We start from the raw sequence: 21,529 nt of genomic DNA, 5'->3' as shown, positions 1-21,529 counted from the left end.
TATGAAGAATTATGCTGAGGTAGGAAACGGATGGAGAAGAAATTTGAGCTTTGGAGGGGAATACCTGATATCCTTTGGGGAATAAATGTTGAAGGAGCAGGGGGGTGTCTTGTTGAGAAGATTCAAAGGAGGAGCTACAAAGTAGAAGATCATCAATATATTGAATAAGGTGAGAAGCAGAGGGGTAGAAAGAAAGTAAATCATGAGAAAGAGCTTGGCTGAAGTAATGAGGGCTGTCCCTGAAACCTTGTGGCAGCACAGCACAGGTAGTCACTGCTGGGACTGATGGGTGTCAGGGTCAGTCCAGGTAAAAGCAAAGAGAGGCTGGAATGAGGGGTGCAGGAAAATAGTGAAAAAAACATCTTTAAGATCAAGAATGGAATAGTGAGTTGTGGAGGAAGATATTGAGGACAAAAGAGTGTACGGGTTGGACAGTACAGGGTGGAAAGGCAAAACAATTTGGTTGATAAGGTGCACATCCTGAACTAACCTATAAGACTTGTCCAATTTTCAGACAGGTAAATGGGGGAATTGTAAGGAGAATTTATAGGTTTTAGAAGCCCATGCTGTAGCGGGCGAGTGATAACAGGTTTTAATCCTTTTAAAGCATGCTGCGGGATGGGATATTGGTGTTGAGCAGGGTAAGGGTGATTAGGTTTTAATGGGATAGTAATGGGCATGTGATTGGTTGCCAGGGAGGGAGTAGAGGTGCCCCATACTTGTGGGTTAAGATGGGGGAATACGAGAGGAAGATGCAAAGGAAGCTTTGGATTGGGAAGAAGGGGGGCAATGAGATGTGGTGGTAGTCCAGGAATAGTCAGGGAAGCAGATAATTTGGTTACAATGTCTCAGCCTAATAAGGGAACTGGGCAGGTGGGGATAGCTAAAAAAGAGTGCATAAAAGAATGTTGTCCAAGTTGGCACCAGAGTAGGGGAGTTTTAAGGGGTTTTGAAGCTTGGCCGTCAATACCCACAACAGTTATGGGGGCAAGGGAAACAGGCCCTTGAAAAGAAGATAATGTGGAGAGGGTAGCCCCTGTATTGATTACACAGGGGATGGACGTACCCTCCACTGTGAGAGTTACCCGAGGCTTGGCGTCTGTGATGGTCCAGGGGGCTTAAGAGGCGATCGGGCGGCGTCAGTCTTCAGCCGCCAAACTGAGCAGATCTGGGAAAGGGTCAGTCAGAGAGCCTTGTACTAGAGCTTTAGGAGCTCTAGGAGTGGCTGCTGGGCGAGCTAGGCAGTCTGATTTCCAGTGGGTCCCTCCACAGATGGGACATGGCTTGGGAGGAATCCTGGGCTGTGGGCATTCCTTGGCCCAGTGGCCAGATTTCTGGCACTTGAAGCAAGATCCTGATGGAGGAAGTCCTGTAGGAATGCTTGACTGCTGCGGCTTAGGGATGTGCAGCTTAGGCAATAGAAGTTCCCGTGTGCTGGAGGTGTGAATGGGTTTTGTCTCACAGCAGAGGCAGGTAATTGTAACTCAGAAATGCGTTGCCATCTGGCTGCCTTCTCTCTATTATTGTACACCTTGAAGGCTAGGTTAATTAATTCCTGTTGTGGGGTTTGAGGGCTGGATTCTAATTTTTGAAGCTTTTTTCTAATGTCAGGAGCTGACTGGGTGATAAAATGCATATTTAGAATGAGATGGGATTCTGACCCTTCAGGATCTAGGGCTGTAAAGCTCAGGGTTGCTGCCAAACAAGCCATGAACTGGGCTGGGTTTTCATCTTTACCTTGGGTAGTTTCTTTAAGCTTGTCATAATTAACAGCTTTGTAAGCTGCCCTTTTAAGCCCTTCAACTAGGCAGGAAATCGTGCAATCTCTCCTAGCTATACCTGGGGAATCTGACTGATAGTTCCACTGGGGATCCTCTCAGGGAACTGCTCTAATGCCTTCCTGGAGGTCTGGCTCGTGGAGCCAATGGTTGTCAGTGTGAGATTGGGCCAGAGAAAAAACGCTTTCCTATTCATCTGGGGAGAGGGTAGAAGTTAGGATGACATTTAAGTCACTCCCGGTTAAATTGTAGGACAGAGTTAGATATTGGAATTCTTGTATATATTTAGTGGGGTCTGATGAGAAAGAACCTAAATGCTGACACATCTGAAAGAGGTCTGATGAGAAAAAGGCACATGTACCCTGACTATGCCTTCAGCTCCAGCCACCTCTCTAAGAGGAAATTGTTGGGCAGGTGGGGGAGAGCTAGTCATGGAACTAAACTGTAAGCAGGACCGGGTGTCAGGAAGGGAGGTGATAGAAGGATTATAGGGTGGAGGAGCAGAGGCTGAGGAAGAATTGGGACCTAGCTCAGCCTGGTGACGAGCAGACTGGGGAGGAGGGGAGAGGTCAGATGGGTCTGTAGAAAAGGAAGATTGGAAAGACTCAACGGCGCTTGGAGTTGGAACTGAGGGTACAGGTGCGAGGGAAAGAAAAAGGATTTAGGAGGAATCACATTGGGAACAGAGACTAGGGAGGGAATGAAGTGTGAAAAATGCCTGGATGTAGGGCACCTCAGACCATTTGCCCACTTTTTGACAAAAATTATCTAGATCTTGTAGGATGGAGAAATTGAAAGTGCCATTTTCTGGCCATTTAGAGCCATTATCCAATTTGCACTGGGGTCAAGCGACATTGCAGAAGAAAATAAGGCATTCGCGTATTAGGTCAGGTATGAGTTGAAGAGGTTTTAAATTTTTGAGAACACAGGCTAAGGGAGAAGAGGGAGGAATAGAGAGTGGAAGGTTGCTCATAGTTAAGGAGGTAAGCCCAGAGAAATGAGAGGGTAGAGACACAGAGAGAAGGGGTGGGGGGTGCTTGTCCCCCAGAAAAGTGGAGAGAAAAGAAAGGATAGAGACATGGAGAGAAGGGGAAGGGGGTACTTGACCCCCAAAAAAGTGGTGCTTGCCACTAAGGGTGAAGGACCAAGGCAGGTGTCCCCATGGTGATCGGACACCTCTGAAACGTGGGTGAATAATCAAGCAGGGGTCCCCGCAGTGATTAAACACCAAGGGAAGACTGTCTTCCCAAGTCCATGACTGGTGCCAGAGTTTTGGGTTCACAGATAAAACGTGTCTCCTCTGTCTCTACAAGAAAAGGAAAGGAACTGAAATTAAGAGAAGGGAGGGATTGAAAGATGGTGCCAGGAGTGAAAGGAGAAAGAGTTTGAGGGATAGTGAGAGAGGCTGGATAAGAGAGTAAAAAGAGGCCGCTTACCCAATTTAAAATTGGTGAGATGTTCCTTGGGCTGGTCAGTCTGAGGACCCGAGGTCGTAGGTGGATATTTCTCATGGAGCAAAGAGCAGGAGGATGGGATTGATCTCCCAAGGGAGGTCCCCTGATTCGAGTCATGGCACCAAACTTCATGCATGTCTGTGTGAAGAGACCACCAAATAGGCTTTATGTGAGCAATAAAGCTTTTTAATCACCTGGGTGCAGGTGGGCTGAGTCTGAAAAGATAGTCAGCAAAGGGAGATAAGGGTGGGCCATTTTATAAGATTTGGGTGGGTAGTGGAAAATTATAGTCAAAGGGGTTTGTTCTCTGGCGGGCAGGGGTGGGGATCACAAGGTGCTCAGTGGGGGAGCTTTGGAGCCAGGATGAGCCAGGAGAAGGAATTCCACAAGGTAATGTCACCAGTTAAGGCAGAGACCAGCCATTTTCACTTCTTTTGTGGTGGAATGTCATCAGTTAAGGCAAGAACCAGCCATTTTCACTTCTTTTGTGATTCTTCACTTGCTTTGGGCCATCTGGACCTATATGTGCAGGTCACAGGGGATACATGGCTTAGCTTGGGGCTCAGAGGCCTGATACTGACTTCTAGGCATCCTAACGAGGAGGCATAGAAAATACCCAGGTGAGGTATTTTACAGTGACCAGGTATCTTTGGAACATAAATGGAGTGTATTCATCAGAGGGAGAAATGATGCATATGTATGAAATATGCTAAGTGCCATTCCTCCGAGGTCATTCATGAGGTGAAGGAGGAAGGAAATAAAGTCTCTACTGTGAACTTCTCTTCATACCACCTAGAAAAATCAGTGATAAATAATTTATGAAGAAGAATAGGAAGTCAGTACAGTCTGAAAGGTTTTAAAAAGTTACCTAGGCTGGGTGCAGTGGCTCATGCCTGTAATCCCAGCACTTTGGGAGGCTGAGGCAGGTGGATCATGAGGTCAGGAGTTCAAGACCAGCCTGACCAAGATATTGAAACCCCATCTCTACTAAAAATAGAAAAATTAGCCAGGTGTGGTGGCAGGTGCCTGTAATCCCAGCTACTGGGGAGCCTGAGACACAGAATTGCTTGAATCTGGGAGGCAAAGGTTGTAGTGAGCCGAGATTGCGCCACTGCACTCCAGCCTGAGCAACAGAGGGAAACTCAATCTCAAAAAAAAAAAAAAAAAAAAAAGAAAGCAAGTAATCTAAATCTTTACAAAATAATGTTGACTCTGGAATTGAATCAAAATCTAAATACCAGCTTCTTTTATAAAACATCTTTTCTATATTTGACTCAACCAAGTTCCTTTCTTTAGTGATAATAAATTGACTTTTAGAAGAAACAATAAACTCTATGGGACAAAATGTTCATTTCAAAAGATGAATTTAGACTACTGGGACATTCTGCACATTCTGTGAACCTGGGATAAGCTTCTTTTTCTAGTAGCTGTAGCCTTGGAAATGCTCTTTTCCCTCTCAGGAAAAAAGGAGCAACAGTTTGGGTTTCATCTCATCCTGCACTCTATTTTTTCCAAGTGACAAGCTATTTCCAAGTGTTTTAAACTATAAGTGTACCCACCATTGTACCCTATTGACTTTAAAAATCTGCCCATAATTTTTATTTTTATTTATTTATTTATTTTTAGTTGAGTTTCCCTCTGTCGTACAGGTTGGAGTGCACTGGCATGATCTCGGCTCACTATGACCTCTGCCTCCTGGGTTCAAGTGATTCTCCTGCCTCAGCCTCCAAGTAGCTGGGATCACATGCATGCACTGCTATGTCCAGCTAATTTTTGGGGTTTTAGTAGAGATGGGGTTTTGCCGTGTTGGCCAGGCTGGTTTCGAGCTCCTGATCTCAAGAGATCCACCCGCCTTGGCCTTCCAAAGTGCTAGGATTACAGGCGTGAGCCACGGCGCCTGGCCCTGCCTATAATTTTTTTTTTTTTTTTGGTAAGTTCAACATCTAACTTTTATTTATTTTTATTTTTTAACTTTTTTGAACTTTTACATATTTAATTCAATTAAACAAAGTAGTAAAAATGAATGAATTACAACAACATATCTCAGTATGTGTGAATCTTAGAGACAGTTGAATGAAAAGGGCGAGTCCTAGAAGAATCCTGCCTATAATTTTTAAAAAGCCTGATATTCATTTGTACCACACTCTTAATGACCATTAATGGCTTCCACTTCTGATTTTGCCAACAATGTCTGAATTTTAAAATGCACACACATACAGTTAAGATTACAAAGAAGATTCACTAGTAAGTAGCAAATCTCTTAACCTCCCTGGATTTGGTGTCTTCATGTACAAAATGAGACAATATTACCTGCCCTACTGACCTAGCAAAAGTATGATGAAAATCAAATGAGAACATGCATATGAAAACCTGAAGTTCTACAGAAACCTATGTGGTATGGCTATTACTTTTTTAACAGCCATCAAAGCCTTAAACTTACACATGGGATATTTAAGAGTGGAATCTCAGGCAGTAGCTATAGCTTGGGGAATACAGAGGCAGTCAAACCTCATTTCACCCAGAAGATTGCCTATATTATTTACATATGAATGCAACCTAGATATAATCTGATGCTGTGCTTTTAAAACATTTATTATTTATTATTAGTTTTCCATTTGTAAACATTTAGGGGGTACAAGTGCAGTTTTGTTACATGGATATATTGAGTGGTAGTGAAGTCTGGGCTTCTAGGGTACCCATCACCTGAAAAGTGTACATTTTACCCGACAGGTCATTTCTTATCCCTCACTCTCCTCCACCCTTTTATCTTTTGGAGTCTCCAATGTCTATTATTGTACTCTGTATGTCCATATTTACTCATCGTTTAGCTCCTACTTACCAGTAAAAACGTGATATTTTACTTTCTGTTTCTGAGTTATTTCACTTAAGATAATGACCTCCTGTTCCATCTGTGAGATATGCTTTTAAAAATTAACAAGAGGAGTTTCCTTGCCTATAGATTTAAAGATGTTTATCCTTGTCATTAATTCATTCTGTCTCTGGTACGGCACAAAGGCAGCTCATTAGTAATGCTCCAGCTCCCCACAGTGGGCACCTTGCTTACATGCACTCTGGTCAGGGACTGACACGGAAGTGTTGAGTGAATCCCCTGAGTAGCCCTACCCTCTGCTTCTGAAACCATGATTCAGGTCGGAGGATCCTGTGTAGGCGCAAAGCACCCTGTGCCACAGTGGGTCCTGGGAGGCTCCTTTTCAGTTCATCTTCTTTGTTCCTTTCTTTCTCCTTAATGTGACAACACCCCTGTGGCTCAAGCTTTCAGGTGTCCCAATCTGCACCCAGAGGCACTTTTATCTGTGACTTTCCTCGCTGGGTAGTGCCCTTGCTTTTCTGATCCCCAAAACATAGCTACTTTGTGATTCATTCAACACCCTGCTCTCTGTGAGGTGACAGTGAACTAATTTGGTGAGAAACTGATTTGAAAACTAATTTGGAAGAAACTGACAGCAACCTCAGAAGGTGTGTGTGGCTTTTCACCAGAAACATCTGCCACTTACATACTTACTATAGATCAATAACCTATAAATATAAAATGTAAATGTTATGTCTTTATTTTCCTTTGATGACAATGCCTTAATCAAAAGGAGAGCTGTTGGGGATTTCTGCCTTGATCACACCATGTGACTGTATGACACCATTTTCAGGGAAGTTTCAAAGTGAGGGGAATGAGGAGTTCTGCTCCCTTAAGTCTTTGCCCAGAGAGGGAGTGGACATGGACTCAGCAGAGTCTTCAGTCTTGGTACTGCAGGGATGGCCCCTTCTCTGTCCCTGTTCATCGTGCCATTGACAATTTTCAAAATTCTTTCATTTATATTATCTCATTTGAGCCTCTCCTTCCTGTCATGTCAGCTATGACCTGTTCAGCAGATATTATAATTGTACGAAATGAAAATGGATGTTAACCTGAAAGGGAAATTAGTTTAAACCAAAATCTCTTTCCTTGCTAAAAGTCACAAGACAATTACCCAGAAACAAACAAACAAATAAAAACTTTAAAAACTGATCTTGTAAAACCTTTAATTTGAGTGTTAGACAATAAAAGTATCAGATAAAGAGATTTATCTCTCAAGTATTAATATTAAGTGCCCAATGGCAAAATAGCATTTACAGTTCTGCTTTTGTTTTCCACCAAATCACCTAATAACATTTTCTAGCATTTAATTGGTAGAAATTCACCCTTGGAGTAAAAGGTGAATGCTTAGTATCCTAAAGATTGGGGGAATGTGTTATAATTTAACAAACTAGGAAATCAACTACGTATATTCCAATCTTAATTTCCTCCAGTAAACGGCCTAGATCCATGTTAATCTTTAAATACTAAAACAATAACCCTTTAAGATTATAAAATCAAAATTTTCTCTGCTAAAACCTTACCTTTGTCTATCTTAACCATATTGCAGAAAATTCCAGCGACTTTACCATGACTGGATGAATCATAAATAAAGCCCATTAGGCCAGATACTTAGAAATTAAACACACATAATTTCAGGGACAAATATAAAAGCTGGACCAAATCAGAGCCTGCAAGCCCTTAACGTTGCTTCTTTGCCTGGCCTTGGAATTGAAATGATATAAACCCATCCAAATAACTGTGAGGATGAAGTGTTACTGGGGCATGTTGCAAAATGGAAAAGGAACCTGGTTAAGAGGATCCCATTTGGAGAAGGAAAACTTCTGGATTCTTTTCCCGGAACACATACATATGACCTGGTATGTGGGTATGTGCCCTGATTTATTTCAATTAAATAGTTTCTGATAAGCATTTACAGACTCATTGTTTTCAAAATAACATCCTGCATGGCAAAATATGTTTTTCTTTAAAAATATTTTTATGTTTTTGCATATGGTTACAGAGTGTGATTTTTGAGCATTGGTTTATTCAGCGTTTGTGTCACTCTAAGAAAATAGAAAATAGTATCTAAGGAGTATATGAGCTCAGTACCAGACCTGTTATACTGAACTCAGACTCTAATCCTAATCCCTGGTGGGTTTTTTGTTTTTTGTTTTTGAGGCAGAGTCTCGCCCTGTCATCCAGGCTGGAGTGCAATGGTGTGATCTCGGCTCACTGCAACCTCCACCTCCTGGGTTCAAACGATTCTCCTGCCTCAGCCTCTGAGCAGCTGGGATTACAGGCATCCACCACCACGCCTGGCTAATTTTTTTGTTTGATTTTTAGTAGAGACGGGGTTTCAACATGTTGACCATGCTGGTCTCAAACTCTTGACCTTGTGATCCACCCACCTCGGCCTCCCAAAGTGCTGGGATTACAGGCGTGCACCACTGCGCCTGGCCCCTGGTGGGTTGTTTTACATTCAAATTAATAATGAACTCTACTCTCTTCAATCTAGCAAGATCTAGTCAGCACCATAGGAGAAAGTGCTGCCTTGGGAGCTGCAGGCATTGTTATTTGGGGAGACATGAATTTAACTTCATCCAAGGTAAGTCAGTATCTTGAAGGTATATTTAATGGTTTTTTTTAAGTATTTCTCTGCTTTCTTGGAGAACTTACTCTAATAAAGCTCTCATGACTTCCATAGCAAACCAGCTTTAGAATAAATATTCCAAATCAGTGCCTGATACATAGAAAAGGCTAAAAAATAGTTAACTTTTATAAAGATAGTAATAATAACACTGACATTTGATGAATATTTATGATACACTAAGGTTGTGCTAAGAGATTTTTTGAGTCGGATTTGCTCACTTCCTGGTCATATGAGGTAGTGACCATCGTCCTCATTTACAGATGGTGAAACTAGAGAGGAAACCAACTAGGTTAACAGCTATTTAGGATAGTTAGTGGTAAAGTTGGCATTAGCCACAGTTTGATGATGGACACCTTGCATTTTAACGACTATAGAAAATGTGTTATGTACTATTTTGAGAGGTAGAAACAGGTGGTAACTTTTTAATTCTCCACATTGAAGTTATTTTTTCTCTACAGAGAAATGAGCTAAAAATTAACAGCATTTAAAATAACATTTATGGCTGGGCACGGTATCTCAGACCTGTAATTCCTGCACTTTGGGAGGTGGGATCACTTCAGGCCAGGAGTTCGAGACCAGCCTGACTGACATGGAGAAAGCCAAGCTCTACTAGAAATATAAAAATTAGGCGAGTGTGATGACATATGCCTGTAATCCCAGCTGCTTGGGAGGCTGAGGCAGGAGAATGGCTTGACGCCGGGAGGCAGAGGTTGCAGTGAGCCAAGATGATGACATCGCACTTGAGCCTGGGTGAAAGAGTGAGACTCCATTTCAAAAAAAAAAGAAAAAGAAAAAGATTTATATGGCTCTTCAAATTTCTCTCAGCTGAGATATTTTTTTACTTCAGGAAAGATTCTTAGTTTTCCCCAATCCATATTAATTATAATTTCTTCCATATTTCCAGATGTGGTTTGTTTATATTTCTATAGTGTAATGCATTTTACCTTGAATACTGGTACCCTTGACACTTTTTGCTAAATTGAGGTTTTTGCAAGTCCATGATGATCTGATATTATTCTTAGAATTTCACAGTCTCAGTTTGTTGCTACTGAGATAATGTTTATGAAACTGTTTATGCCTATGCCCACATATGAGAATTAGAAAGAAACCCAGAGGATTAATTCCTGACTTCTCAGGTGTGATATCTCCACCCCAGCCCCTTGGTGGCTCATCAGAAGAGCTTCATCAGGAAGGTGGGCGCACACAGGTGGCCTCTGTTTAGAACAGGTAATAGGAACCATATACACAAAAGTTACCATATAGACTTTTCTGTGTTTGAATTGTATTAGAAGTACAGAACCCAGGAGAGTTGATGGAAATTAACAGGAAAGTCCAGAAGGCTATAATACTCGGTAGAATGGTGGAATAAGATGATTTGACAATAAATGATGGACTGTGATTCAGGCTGTAACACAACCAGGGAAGGCCCCACATACCTGAATGGTAGCCTGAGGGCAGCAGTTCTGATACATTCCTAATTTGGGTTTGTTCCTTTTCCTTTTATACCCATTAACTTGGGAGCTAGAAGGAAGAAAAAAAGAATGTAAATTGGAGAAAGGCAAGGTCCCATGTGCTGATTCTGGGGGCCATTTGCAAGTTCAGTTGCTTAACCTGACTGTAACATAGTATACATCTCCCACCCCTCAGACCTCTCCCCTTTCTGATTTGGGATCCTTGTTATAGTGCCCAGGAGCCTACAAGTTCAACAACTGGAACCAAGCCATTATGTTTTAATCAAGACCAAAGAACTGTTTTAGAAGCTCTAATTCTATCAGTACCAGCGAGAAACACTGAAGTCGATTTCTTTCTACATTTCTATCAGGGAGAAACACTAAAATCAATTTCTTTCCACATTTCTAGGCCAACTGTACAAAGGTGAAGCAGTTTGTGAGTTCTGATTTAGGGAGCTACATAGCCAATGTGACCAGAGCTGCTGAGGTATGCAGCTTTCACCTCTGCAGGAACAATGGGAGGTGCATAAGGAAGATGTGGAACTCACCCACTTACCTTCACTTGAACCCCGCAAGTTACCACATAGAGGCCTCTGAGGATGGGGAATTTACTGTGAAAGGAAGAGCATCTGATACAGACCTGGCAGTGATGGCAGATACATTTTCCTGTCATTGTTATCAGGGATATGAAGGAGCTGATTGCAGAGAAGTAAAGATGGCTGATGGCTGTTCTGGGGTTTCCCCTTCTCCTGGTTCACTAATGACACTTTGTCTACTGCTTTTAGCAAGTTATCGAAGCGTTCATTTGTGAGACAATTGAGTTTAAAGGAAATTTTGTGGTCTCTAGCGTAGTCATTTAAAGAAGGATGTAATTTACGACAATTTTTTTCTCTTATGAATTCTATTGAGAGGTGTTGTAAGTAGACATTATGTATGTCACTTAACATAAACAGAAACGTATTATTTTATTTGCCTCCAATCTGGCTAGGAAATCAGATCTGGAGTAAAGTCAATGTACACTTCCTCTTTATTGGAATATTTAAGTTGCATTTAAACTAAAACTAGTATAATTTAGTCTTTACATGAATGTACATACATAAAATTATATATGAAATATTAAATTATTCATTTCAAAGACTTTTTTTCAAGGTGGCAATTTATTTAAGGACACATTACTAAGTAATCATCTGATTTAACAGAAGGGGTCACCTGGTCAACTGGTCCACTGAAGAGGACTAACTGCAGTTTCTATTCTAGCCTCGGGTTCACACTAGGTTTCTATTTCCCACCTGGACTCATTGAGTGAAGAACCATTCCTGGCATGGCTTCTCATGAGGGGCCAGAGACTGAGGTAAGGGGGAGTCACTCCCAACTTGCAAAGCACCAATTCTAAGATGGCACTTTGAGTCCTTCCTTCACAGACCGTGGCAGTCTGAATACTGTGAAGGCTTTGTGATAATATTCATGTTGACCTACGCTGACACTGCTGTAGATCTGGAACCTGGAGCCATATTAGCAAAAATCATTATGTAGAAAAAGTGACATTTAAGGTGCCCAGAAGTGCTATTGAAAAGGAGGCCTATGCGAAATGTTAGATATTTTTGCTTTTCCCTTCCCATATATGACTTTTGAATAGTGAATTCAGAGTCATTTTGCATCTAATTTGAATCATGGTTTCACTAAGTATCTGATTGTGTGACCTTGGGAAAGTTACCTACAGTCCCTGTTTTGTTATCTGAAATTCAGTAATATAACTCCTACCTCAATTAATTATTCTGAGGAGTAAATGGAATAACATACCCCTTATGTACTTGGACTCTGCTGTTGATCCTCAACTGATTTTATTTTATTTTATTTTTTTGTAGTGATGGGGTCTTGTTTTGTTATTCAGGCCAGTCTCAGACTTCTAGGCTCAAGAGATCCTCTTGCTCAGCCTCCCAAGTTCCGGGATTGTAGGTGTGAACCACTGCACCCAGCCTCAACCAACTCTTGACTACCAAAGTAACGGAAAAGTGCAGGATAAAATAGGGTCTTGGGCAATTTTCACTTCTTGATGCTATGTTCTGTTTAAAATCACTTATACACATTGTGTTGTTCTCTTGAGAGTCATGCTTAATTGATAGGACTTCCTTCTTCTGGAGACAATCTACTTGAAAGGTAAACTCAAAATAAATATGACGCTGCTGTAGAAGGAATTATAGTTGATTCAACCTCCTTCTTCACCTCTGTTTTTCTGTGAAACATTTGAAATCCAGGTGCGTTCTTTTCAACTCTGAGTCTCTGCTCAGACCTCAGTAGGTCTTCAACAAGTATCGTTAAATGAAGGAATTAACGAGTGATTCAGAAACCTGAATTGGTGGAACCTATAAATACGTTGTAATTTTTTTTTAACTCTGCACATCAAAAGTGAGTTATTGCAAAGTTCTCCGCAAGCATTACTGTTCTATTTTTATCCTAACAGATTAGCTTGTACAATCATATATCCTCATTCCCCTGTGAAGAATTGAGACCTGGAGAGAATAAATCTCTTGACAAATTCAAATGGCGAGTTTGTAAAAGAGCCCAGTTTGTTATCCCAGTTGCTGAGTTTTCTTTCTATCATAACTTTGTCTTCCTCTTCTTGTAATTGAATCCAAATATACTTGTTCTAATTTTAAGCATAAATTTAATGCATTTAAACATTTTTCTTAATTTAGTCTGCTACTACTGGTTATATTCAATCATTTATCACATTTTGCAGCTGTAGATTACCTGTGTATTTAATTTGGCTCACTGCTCCTGGATAGGAAATCTACCTCCTACTCTGCTTGATGACCTCCGCTTCTTGGGATCATTGTAAATTTCCTTTATAGAAACAGCAAGATACCAGTCACTGTAATCTTTGGTGCTCTCCCTTATAAAAGGGAGATAATTAATAATAATAATAAAAATAATTTTTGTCCTTTTATACAGATTTAATGATATAAACTAGGTAACATAGCACAAAAGCTGGCATGTAAAACATTCTAGGAAATGTTAGCTGTTATTATGAAGTACTTTCAATACTGGTTCTCATAAAAGCTGTGATAGGTAACATTTCTATTTTGAAGTACAAGAAATTATGTGTGACTCAGAATAGTGAAATGACTTACTTAATATCACACAGAAGTTCCCAGGCTTTAAACCTTTACTTTTGAAACTTCAACTAGTTTTCTTTCCATCACATCTCAGCAGAAACTATAGAAGACTTATTTGTACTTTTTAAAAACCAATTTACAGAGAAATATAATTCACAAATATAGTGATTCTGATATCAGGCAGTCAGTGCTTTTTTTGACCCTGTGGAAGAAAAACTGTTAAATTAACTGGTCTACTAGCAATGCACCCATCTGACATACTCTAAGTGTCTAAATTTTATTTATTCATAAAGAAACCAGGGCCTCCTAGGAAAATGTCTGATTCCAGGCCGATCTAAGACAGGAATTGCTCAAGATGAGTCTGGAATCTCTTGTCATAGCATAAAACAAAGAAGCTATCAAGGATTACTAGGATTGTATCAGAAGCACCCTTGAGTCAACTTAAACAGCCTCCCACTGTCAAACATGTGAAATTTGAAAAATCACTGAAGAAATATTAACTGCAACGAGTTGAAATACATCAGATATATTTACATCCATGAAGTCAAAAATGATACTAGAAAAAAGAAAACCAAAAGTTTTCATTGTCCACTTTTGAACAACTCATTACTCTGAAAACTGATAATCAATCATTTATTCTGCATTTCCTACATAATCTATACCTGAGCGTAACCAAATAGTGAAGGAGAGTAAGTTTCTTTTTATTCAAGCCAATAAATGGGGAAAGTATGATGTAATTAGAATAGAACAATTTTGTAACTTCTAATTAATGGATAGAGGCATTGATCCTCAATAGTTGCTAAAATCACAAAAAAGAGTCAACCAGACAATTATATACCACCTAGTTGAGTATGAAACATTAACTAAGAATAATCCTTCCAGAAATCAAGCTGAAATTTGATCAGACCTTTAAAATATAGCTACTTCCAACGTTTTCAGTATGCTTTGGGAAAAAAAAATCTATCTACTAACTCAAGAAACATAAAGAATAAGGGAAAATGCTAAACAAGAAGTTAGAGATGACATCATCAAAATTTAGATCCTAGGGAACTCCACAGGACAAACAACTTGAATTTATCAACAAAGAGGAAAAAAAAAATGGAGAAGGAATCCATATGTATGTCAACATGAAGCTTGCTAAATTATAGTACATCTGCATATTGGGGTAGTATTCAATTTTACAAAGAAATGAGGAATAACATCTATATGCTGATCTCAAAAGATGTCTAAAAATTATCTTGTTTAGACTTTATTTTGACTGCCTTCTAATCATATTGAGAAAAACTCATGATCTCAGATATTAGGAATGTATTTTCGGTCACAATTTAGAAAGACTTCCTGGAGATAGCTAAACTAAAGTTTCTGAAACATGTGCTGGGCCTGAAATTCTAAGGATCTTATGAATGTACTGAGTTTGAAATTCTATTACAGATAAAAAGCCATAAATGATTCAAGGAAATGATAATTTCATCAAGTAAAGGAAACCAGGAAATGCCATTTGAAGCCACACACAACAAATATAAAATAATATATGGTGCTGTCATTGTTTTTGAGATTTTGCTTATTCTAAACCTTGAACAACAGATCTGTTACAGTATTATAATTATAAACTTATATAATAAAGAATTAATAACTGGAAAAATTAATTTTGTATGAAAGTGAATGTTAGTATTATGGTTTTTGTTCCTACCAGAAAACTAAATACATACAGACACTGTCACTTTTGTATTTAATGCCGATCTTAAGAACTTGGAAAAATTTGAATGTTACTGAAATATGAACTGGACACTTTGTTCCCTTCTGAGGGCCCAGGAGCTATCAATCTTTTATTTCTAGTATCACTTTAATTGTACAAACTTAAAATGGGGGATTTTGTTCTCTGTTTCTGGAAAATAAAAGTTCTTGGGTTACCATTGGGACTACTTAGTGCATTCTGCATTCTGTTCCACTAAGACACCTAGTATAGTGGTTAATTATATGTGTCAACTTGATTGAGCCATAGACTGTGTTTATTCTGAGTGTGTCTATGAGGGCATTTTGGAATGAGGTTAACATTTGAACCAGAAGACTGAGTAAAGCAGATTGTCCTCCCCAGTGTGGTGGGCCTCATCCAATCTGTTCAAGGCCCAAATAAAGGCAGTGTAAGGGAGACTTATGCTCTGTGTTTGAGCTGGGACGTTGGTCTTTTCCTGTTTTCAGACTCAGACACAAACTGAAATTATGCCATCAGCCCACCTCATCCTCAGTCCTGTAGAGTCAGACTTGAACTATATAATCGAGTCTCCTGAACCTCCAGCTTTCCAACTACAGACCTTGGAACTTCTCAGCCTCCATAACTGTGAACCAATTTATTAGAGTCAATTTCTCTCTCTCTCTTTCTTTCTCTCTGATAAACACACACACACATGCGCACATCATATTGGTTTTGTTTCTCTGGAGAATGCAGAGTAATCCATCAAGAAAATTAATTTTCTGCTGTCAAATTTATTTCTATTCAGAAAAGACAACAAGTGTTGCCAAGAATGTGGAGAAATTGGGGCCCTTGCTTATTGTTGGTGAGAACGAAAAACAGGGCAGCCACTAGAGTAAACAGTATGGAAGTTCCTAAAAAAATTAAAAATAGAACTACCATATGATCTAGCAATACTACTTCTGAGTATTTACCTAAAAGAATTGAAATCAGGATCTCAAAGAGATAAAAGTCTTCCTGTGTTCATTGAAGCACTATTTACAATAGACAATATGTGGAGATAACCTTAAACTATCAACTTCTCATTACTCAGAATATGTACTTTCCAAAATGATTTATAAATGTGACATTCATTATTGAAATATGTGCAGGAATTAGAAAAACTGGATAATTGAGTTGAGCATATTATCAAGCATTTACTTTGTTTCTTGATGTAAGAGATAGTTCTGATCAACCATTTTTTTTTTAAGATATAAAACTTCGTCTAATGGTACCACATCAGCAGAGATTTTCTGCTTCTATTTTTTTCTAATGTTATGATTGTTAACTAGCATTTTCAGTTGACTTTACCATTTAATAAGATATTAATGTATCACAGATTTGCACAGAAAAACCAGACTCATTTATTACTAAAACGATCGCAATCAGTATACCAAAATAATTGACTTCATTGCTTTCTATATTCAAGATCAAAGCATTGTCTTATTTTTTAGTTTTCTTTGCGGAACAAAATGCCAATTTATTCCTTATAATGGCTTCAGTTTCAAAGGAGATTGCATGTTTGAATGAAAATAGATGTTTACTTCCTCTTAAGGAACTAGATAATGAAAAAGTTGAATAAGACCACTGCAGACAGGATAATACTATAAATTTTGCTATACCCTCATAGGCCAAAGTCCTCAAAAATAGTCAATCTATCAGAAAGATATGACAATTATAAGCATATGTACACCTAACATCAGATAACCAGAATATATGAAGCAATACTCACAGAAATGAAGGGAGAAATATACAATTCAACAATCATAGTTGGAGACTTAAATCATGAACAGAATGGCTAGGCAGAAGATAACTAGAAAACAAAATACTTCAACATTATAAACAATATTGATGTAACAGCCATCTATAGAAAATTCCACCCAAATAAAAAAAGAATATTCATTCTTCTCAAGTACACATAGAACATTCTCAAAAACAAACCGGATACTAGACTGTAAAACAAATCTCAATAAATTTAAAAGTATAGAAGTAATCTAAAGTATGTTCAGTCACAATGGAATGATGTTAGAAATAAATAGCATAAATTAATTTGGGAAACTCACAAATATGTGAAAATCGAACAACACACTCCTAAATAATCAATGGGTCAAAGATATATCCCAAGAGAAATTGGAAAATACTTCAAGACAAATAAAAATCAAGACACAACATATGAAAACTTGTGCAATGCTGCTTAAGTAGTGCTGAGAGGAAAATTTATAGCTATAAATATTCATATTTTATAAACAAGATCTCAAATGAATAATCTAACTTTTCACTATAAGACAACGGAAAAAGGAAAGTAAGCTAAACTTAAAGCAAGTATTAATAAAAGGAAAAAAATAATAAAGATCAGAGTGGAACTTAATGAAATAGAGAATTTAAAAAAAACAGAGAAAATCAAGGAAAACAAAAGCTAGTTCTTTGAAACGTTAAAACAGAGAAACCTTTAACCAGATTGACATGGGAAAAAGAAGACTCAAATTACAAGAATTAGAAATGAAAGAAGGGCCAGCACGTGACTTATGCCTGTAATTTCAGAATTTTGGAAGGCCGAGGTGTGAGGATCACTTGAGCTCAGGAGTTCAAGATGAAGCTGGGTAACATAGGGAGGTCCCGTCTCTACAAAAAATAAAAAAATTAACCAGGCATGGTATGCACATCTGTAGTCTGAACTACTTAGGAGGTTGAGGTGGGAGGATTGATTGCTTGAGCCTGGGAGGTCGAGGCTGCAGTGAATCATGATCACATCACTGCACTCCCATCTGGGTGAAAGAGTGAGACCCTGTTTCAGAAAAAAAAAAAAAAGAAAGAAAGAGAAGGAAAGAAAAAGAAAATAAATGAAAGAGAAGATATTACCACTTCTCTTACAGAAAAATAAAGAATTATGAAGGAATATTATGAATATTTGTATGCCAATAAGTTAGATAACTTAGATGAAATGGACAAATACCTAGAAAGACACAAGCTATTATTATAAAATGCACTTAATAAGGCAATCTCCATAGACATGGAATAAGTAAGAGATTGAATATGTAAAAGCAAAATAAAGCAAAACAAACAAGCAAAACTATGTAGAAAGAAAAGCTCATGTCCAGATGTTTTCACTGGTGAATTCTACCAAACATTTAAAGAAAAATTAATACCATTTAAAAAGAAAATCTTTTAAAATATATGAGGGAGGACCACTTTTCAACTTATTCTGTAAAACCAATATAACATTAATACAAAAACCAGACACAAGCATTACAAAATAATTATAGACCAATATATTTTATGAATATACATGGAATACTCCTCAAGAAAATACTAGCCAACTACACCTAGCAACATTTAAAAAGAATTACACAACATGATCAAGTGGAGTTTATCACAGGAATGCAAGTCGTTTGTCATTTAAAAATCAATTGTTAATATAGTACATCATATCAATAGAACAAAGGACAAAAACGATATGATAATTTCAATAGATGCAGAAAAGGCATTTAACAAAATCCAACTCCCTTTCCTGATAAGAACACTCAAAGACAAGAAAAAGGATAGAACTCCCTCAATCTGATAAAAGGCACCAACAAAAACCCATAGCTAGTGTCATAATTAGTGGTGAAAGACTGGTTGCCATCCCACTAAGAGGAGGAAAAAAACCCACCAAGATGTCTGCTTTTGCCCTTGTATTTGACATGATATTGGGAGTTCTAGCCAGGGCAAGGAAAACAAGTAAAAGACATTCAGATTGAAAAGGAAGAAGTAAAACGATCTCTATTTGCAGATGACATGATTTTATGTACAGAAAATCCTAAGGAATTTAGAAGCTATTAGAATTAATAAACAATTATAGTAGGGCTTCAGGATAAAGGTCAATATTTAAAGATAAATTGTGAGCCATCTGAAATAATACTAAAAAGCCAATTTTATTTATAATAGCATCAAAACAAAATATTTAGAAATAAATTTAACAAAATGAATGCTAAAATTATATTGTGAAAACTACAAAACATTGTTGAAAAAATTAACAAAGATAAATAAATAGAAAAACATCTGTTCATGGATCTAAAGGTTTAGTATTGATAAGATCACAATACTTTTCAAATTGACCTAGAGATTGAACAGAATCCCTATTCAGAATCATCCCTGGATTTTCTGCAGAAATTGACAAAGTGACTCTAAGATTCAGATGAAATTTCAAGGAATACAGAATAGCTGAAACAATCTTGACAAAAAAGAATAAAGTTTGAGGTCTCAAACTTCTGAATTTCAAAACTTACTACCAAGAAACTTCAATCAAGTAAGTGAAGCCTAAGGATAAATATATAAATCAATGGAATAGAATTACGAAGTTTCTATTGAGAGTTCAGAAATAAACCCATGTGTCTATGGTTAACTGATTTTTGTTGAGTATCAAGACCATTAGGTGAAGAAAAGCATAGTCTTTTCTATAAACGGTCTTGGAAGAACTGGATAGCCACATGCAGAAGAAGGAATTTGAACTCCTACCTCACACCTTATATAAAAAGTTACTCAAAACAGATCAAAGACCTAAATGTAAGAGCAAAATTATAAAACTCTTAGAATAAAACATTGGGATAAATCTCCATGACCTTGTATTTGGCAATGGATTCATAAACATGACACCAAAACCATGAAGAACAACAACTACAAATAGATAGACTGAACTTCATCAATTTAAAACGTTTGTGCTTCAAAGGGCACCATGAAGAAAGTGAAGACAATCCACAGAATGGGAGAAAATTTTTGCAAAATCTTGTATCTAACAAGAGAGTTGTGTCTAGAATATAAAGCATACTTAAATCTCAATAAAACAAACCTAATTAAAAAATGGGTCAAGGAGTTGAATCAACATTTTTCCAAAGAAAATAAATAAATTACCAATAAATACATTAAAAAATACTAAATATCATTAGTTCTTAGGGAATTAAAAAGAAAGACTTCAGTTAACAATAACCTATTGTATATTTCAAAGTAGCTAGAAGAGAAGAATTTGAATGTTTCCAGCATAAAGAAAAGATAAATGTTCAAGATGATGGATACCCCAATTACTTTGATTTGATTTTTACACATTATATGCAGGAAAATATCACATGTACTCTAAAAATATGTACCTCTATTATGTGTCAATTTAAAAAACCTTCTATTATACAGTGACACACCATTTCATATCCACTAGATTGGCTATAATTCAAAAGTCAGATAAAAAGTGTTGACAAAGATATGGAGAAATGAGAATCTTCATACGCTGCTGGTTGAATGTAAAATGGCACAGCTGCTTGGTTGAACTTCCTGGTAGCTCCTTTAATAGTTAAACATAGAGTTGCCATATAACCTAGTGATAGATGCAAGAGGCAGTTAAAGGAACCTACACAGGGTCTTACCTGGGCATGCCCGCAACAGACTAGGGGCCTGCATGCACCCTGGAAAAATGGGGTGGTGGCCTAGTATTCACTCTGTAAGTTGGGAGCCTGTTAGCAGGACCCCTTCTTTCTTTGCTGTGGGCTTTCTGTTCGCTTAATACATCTGCCCTCCTCACCCTTCAACGTGTCTTTATGTCTAATTTTTCCTGGTCGTGAGTCGAGCCTGGATTTTACCTGAACTGAGGAGCAAAAAAATCCTGCATCACTAGCCTTTCCACCCTTAGGTATATACCCAAGGTAAATGAAAATACATGTCCATACAGAAACTTGTACATAAATGCTTATAGTAGGCCGGGCGCGGTAGCTCAAGCCTGTAATCCCAGCACTTTGGGAGGCCGAGACGGGCGGATCACGAGGTCAGGAGATCAAGACCATCCTGGCTACCTCAGTGAAACCCCGTCTCTACTAAAAAATACAAAAAAAAACTAGCCGGGCGAGGTGGCGGGCGTCTGTAGTCCCAGCTACTCGGGAGGCTGAGGCAGGAGAATGGCGTAAACCCCAGGAGGCAGAGCTTGCAGTGAGCCGAGATCGCGCCACTGCACTCCAGCCTGGGCGACTGAGCGAGACTCCGTCTCAAAAAAAAAAAAAAAAAAAAAGAAGAAATGCTTATAGTAGCATTATTCATAATAATGAAAAGGTGAGAACAACTCAAATGCTCATCAACTGATGAATGGATAAAGAAAATCTAATATCTTCATACAATGGAATATTGTTTGCCCAAAAAGGAATGACACATATAGAAACATGCTACCATTGGGGTGCAGAAAACAATTCCTCAAAATACGGTGTTTGGGCATATTAAATGCTTTTGCAAATTAAAAGGCCTCAGAAATAAGCCTCAGAATTAAGATCCTTCTAACATTGTCTTGTTCCTCCCCCAACCCCAAGTACAGGGAAGAATTCTTGACTGAAATTTCCTTATCTGACCAAGAAAGCTTATTACCAAAAGAAACACAATTACCTTCTATCCTCTCCCTGAAATCTCATTATCTATTGCAGAAAAGAAGACTGAGGAATGCAACCACAACTGAATGGACTTTTTCACAAGATAATTTCTGCCTCTTGGACTCA

At 38.2% G+C, this 21,529-nt stretch overlaps 1 protein-coding gene across 2 annotated transcripts in view; it reads left to right on the top strand.

Annotated features, from left to right (window-relative positions):
- LOC117073115 (hyaluronidase-4) overlaps positions 1-11,322 on the top strand; it is a 41,796-nt gene extending 30,474 nt beyond the window's left edge. The window contains exons 3-5 of one of the 2 annotated variants that reach the window (XR_004433115.1): positions 8,599-8,688; positions 9,870-9,926; positions 10,594-11,217. Coding sequence is in view for 1 of the 2 variants with exons in the window: in XM_033193650.1 (XP_033049541.1) it covers positions 8,599-8,688; positions 10,594-10,995 (492 nt within the window). In the remaining variant the exon portion in view is untranslated. Of the gene's footprint in view, positions 1-8,598; positions 8,689-9,869; positions 9,927-10,593 lie in introns of both variants that reach the window. The other variant, XM_033193650.1, reaches the window with a different exon arrangement.
- The last annotated feature ends 10,207 nt before the right edge of the window (positions 11,323-21,529 follow it).

Source organism: Trachypithecus francoisi, unplaced genomic scaffold (genome assembly GCF_009764315.1).
Source record: "Trachypithecus francoisi isolate TF-2019V2 unplaced genomic scaffold, Tfra_2.0 Lachesis_group4, whole genome shotgun sequence".
Lineage (NCBI taxonomy): Eukaryota > Metazoa > Chordata > Mammalia > Primates > Cercopithecidae > Trachypithecus > Trachypithecus francoisi.
The sequence above is the reverse complement of the archived record's forward strand: the minus strand, read 5'-3'. Positions and strand labels throughout refer to the sequence as shown.